This window comes from Rutidosis leptorrhynchoides, chromosome 2, assembly GCF_046630445.1.
Source record: "Rutidosis leptorrhynchoides isolate AG116_Rl617_1_P2 chromosome 2, CSIRO_AGI_Rlap_v1, whole genome shotgun sequence".
NCBI classification, from domain to species: Eukaryota; Viridiplantae; Streptophyta; class Magnoliopsida; order Asterales; family Asteraceae; genus Rutidosis; species Rutidosis leptorrhynchoides.
In genome coordinates, this window is record NC_092334.1 from 101,866,635 (window position 1) to 101,870,301 (window position 3,667).

Here is a 3,667-nt window from a genome sequence, read left to right on the forward strand (position 1 = left end):
TCCAAATTGTATGTTAATATATTTGTTAAAAGTTAGAAAGACGGAATATGTATCAGATTTGTTTGCTAAGGGGAAAGTCCATAGGAAATTGGAGTAGTTATTTAGAAATAATAGGTAATAGTGATGTCCGGATGTACTTAGTACGGGTGAGGTCCATAAGTCACTATGAATAATGTCAAAAGGTGAAAGTGAAGTTGAACGAGAAGTAACAAATGGCATTTTTATGTGTTTTCCAAATACGCAAGATTGACAAACAGAATTTAAAGAACTTTTATTACAAGTAATGAAACTTTTATTTCTAAGAGAATTTAAAATATTTGCTCCGGGATGTCCAAGACGATTATGCCATAAGTCTTGAGAAACGGCAACAAATGAACTAGGCGATGTGACACGTTGCAACATGGAAGTGGAGATGGGGTATAGGTCGCCGGTACTATTACATCTCAATATTGGCGTGCCCTGGGGAAACTCCTTCACAGTAAAACCAAAAGGATCAAATGATATAGATATATTATTATCAAGAGTAAGACGTCGAACCGATACAAGGTTTTTAATTAGTTTAGGGGCATGTAGAATATTGTTCAAGTATAGTGGATGGTGTGGGTTGTTTATTTTAGATTGTCCCAACCCTTGTATTGGTATCCCATAACCATTTCCAACTATAATTTGTTTAGAGTGATTTAATGGAGAATAAGACGAGAGTAAACCTGAGTTCGCAGCCATGTGAGAAGTAGCCCCTGAATCCATGTACCATGTTTCGTCCGGAGAATTTAGAGACATAGTGTGAAGCACATTATTCAACTCAGTAGGACAAAACTGGCTAGTTTCCACATTGTAAGCTTGCTGATGAGGGCTAGGACTGAGAAGCCCAGCTTGGTTGCTATTGGGCCTGACCCAATTCGTAGTTGGATAAGGGCATGGAGGAGTCTGCTGAGCCCAAGGGTTTTGTTGATAACCCCAATTGGTAAATGGCGGTTGCTGTTGTTTCCAATTAGTCGGCGAAGATGAGGGAATGCCACCCGATTGATAAAAGTTGGACCATCCACGACCCCGATTGCTATTATTACGACCCCGACCATTGTGACCCCGATTATTACCTCGACCTCGTTGAGTGTTGTATCGTGGTTGTGACTGGTCAATTGGAGATGACGATTTTGTGGTAGTGGTGGTGATTAGATCAGCGTCGTTATTGCCAGTGTTGTGGATAATTTGTTTTTGCTTTCGTGTTTCTTCTAAAATAAGCTTGGAACGTGCTTCATAAAAAGATGGCAGCTTATCTAATTGAGTAAAATACGTTCCCACGGTGTCGAAGTTGTCATTCAAGCCGGCGATGAGTTGAAGGACCATTCGCTCGTTGGATACTTTGTCCCCAACATTCATCAATTGATCGGCTAGAGACTGGAGTTGTTGACAATAGGCTGAAACATTGGCAAAATCATCAAGCTTGATTGTTGAAAATTGCCTGTGAAGGTATAACGCTCTGGAATTCTTGTTGTCTTGAAAAACGGATTGTAATCGAGACCAGGCAGCAGCAGCAGTGGTTTCGTCTTGTTCCATGACGGTATTGAGAAGCTCGGTGGAAAGAGTGCCATAAATCCATTGTAACACAATAGCATCCAATCAAAGCCACATTGGATCTGTGTTGGGATTGGTGGTGTTGGTGGTGTTGGTGGAAGATGAGTCATCAGTTGGTGGGATGATATGATCGAGTACACCATAGGCTGTGCAATGGAGTTTAAACAAACGAGACCAAGAATTGTAAAGGCTGTTATTGAGTTCCAAAGTAATAGGTATGAGATTTTTAATGTTTGAAATTGTTAAGGCAGGATGAAAGTTTTGCTTGTCTGCCATTGTAGGTTGATAAAGTGGAAGAAATTTGCAGAAAATGGAGTGTGAATTTGAGAGGAGAAAGGCCTGATACCATGAAAGTAATTGAATTGCTTGCCTTTATTCATCAGTTTAACATACAATATATACACGTACATGGACCCAGTATTGGGTAACTAACTATCAGTAAAAAAGGGGATAGAATCCTGATGTTATGCGAGGTGTATATAAAATAGCTTATATTTTACTAGGAAAAACTATTAAATACGATACAATTTTACACAAGATATTTATTTATTTATAGAATGGATATACTTAAACCTTGCTACAACACTTATAGGCAGTGTACCTAATCGTACAGTAGTGTAGTTTTTAGTAAGTCCGGTTCGTTCCACAGGGAAATCTTTAAACAAAGCTCAACGCTATATTAGTTTACTTTTATAAAAATACAAACATATATATATAAGTAATATTATTATTATAAAGGGGGTTTTTACCGTTTAATGACCGGTTTGTCGATTTTAAAACTTTAGTCGCAGTTAAAACCTAATGTAAAATATTAAATAAATAAAAGACTTAATTTAAAGCGTAAAGTAAATAACGATAATGAAATTGCGAATAATAAAAGTGCGATAAAATAAACTTGCGATAATTAAAAAGTACGATAATTAAAAGTGCGATTAAATAACAATAAATAAAAGTGCGATAATTAGAAGTGCAATTAAATATAAAATAAAGGAAATTAAATATGAAATAAAAGAATTATGCTTAATTAAACTTCCGTAATCATGATATTTGACGTGTTGATTTTAGTTTTATGCCCATGGGTTAATTGTCCTTTGTCCTGGATTATTTAATCTGTCCGTCTGGTTTTTGTCCATAACAGTCCATCAGTCATAAATATTAAGTGCGAGTGTCCTCGTCAAATTATTATTATACCCGAAGTTAAATATTCCAACTAATTGGGGATTCGAATTGTAACAAGGTTTTAATACTTTGTTTAATGAATACACCAGGTTATCAACTGCGTGTAAACCAAGGTTTTACTACTTTGTTAACAATTACACCAATTACCCTTGAATGTAATTTCACCCCTGTTTTAATTATTCTAGTGGCTATTAATCCATTCCCGTGTCCGGTTAAATGAACGATTATTCGTACATATAAATACCCCGCCCATCGTGTCCGATTGAGTGTATATGGTAATTTATAGGGACGCCCAATTGTAAATCTTTATATTAACATTAACAAACTTTCATTTAGTTAAACAAATATAAAGCCCATTAATAGCCCATAGTCTAATTTCCACAAGTGTCGTTCTTTTGTCCAAACCCCAATTATGGTACAAAGCCCAATTACCCAATTTTAGTAATTAGCCCAACATCATGATTACTTCGTTTTAAATAAGCATAATAATAACTTAGCTACGAGACATCAATATAAAAAGGTTGAACATAACTTACAATGATTTAAAAATAGCGTAGCGTTACACGGACAGAATTTCGACTTACACCCTTACAATATTTGCTAACATACCCTTATTATTAGAATTATAATTAAAATTAAAATATAAATTATATATATATATATATATCGTTTACGTATGATAAGAGAAGAAAAAGATGATGATTTTGATCAGAATTCGGTTGGCTTTATAGGCAGTTTTTAATTTTGGGGCTCCGCGACTCGCGGTGATATCCTCTTCAAACTCCGCGAGTCGCGGAGAATGAATTTACAGCTCAGTCCTTGGAGTCTTTCTCTGCCGACGGTTTTTATTTATATATATAATATATATATAATTAATATAATTAATTATATATTATATTATATTTATATACAT

The 3,667-nt window shown here is 35.2% G+C and overlaps 1 protein-coding gene across 1 annotated transcript; it reads right to left on the reverse strand.

The window, feature by feature from the left end:
* Positions 1–436: 436 nt before the first annotated feature.
* On the reverse strand, positions 437–1,557 carry LOC139888136 (uncharacterized). The gene is made up of 2 exons (XM_071871167.1): positions 708–1,557; positions 437–471 (listed from the first exon to the last, which is right to left on the reverse strand). Exons 1-2 carry the CDS (start codon positions 1,555–1,557, stop codon positions 437–439), a joined length of 885 nt encoding a protein of 294 aa, XP_071727268.1.
* Between the last annotated feature and the right edge of the window lie 2,110 nt (positions 1,558–3,667).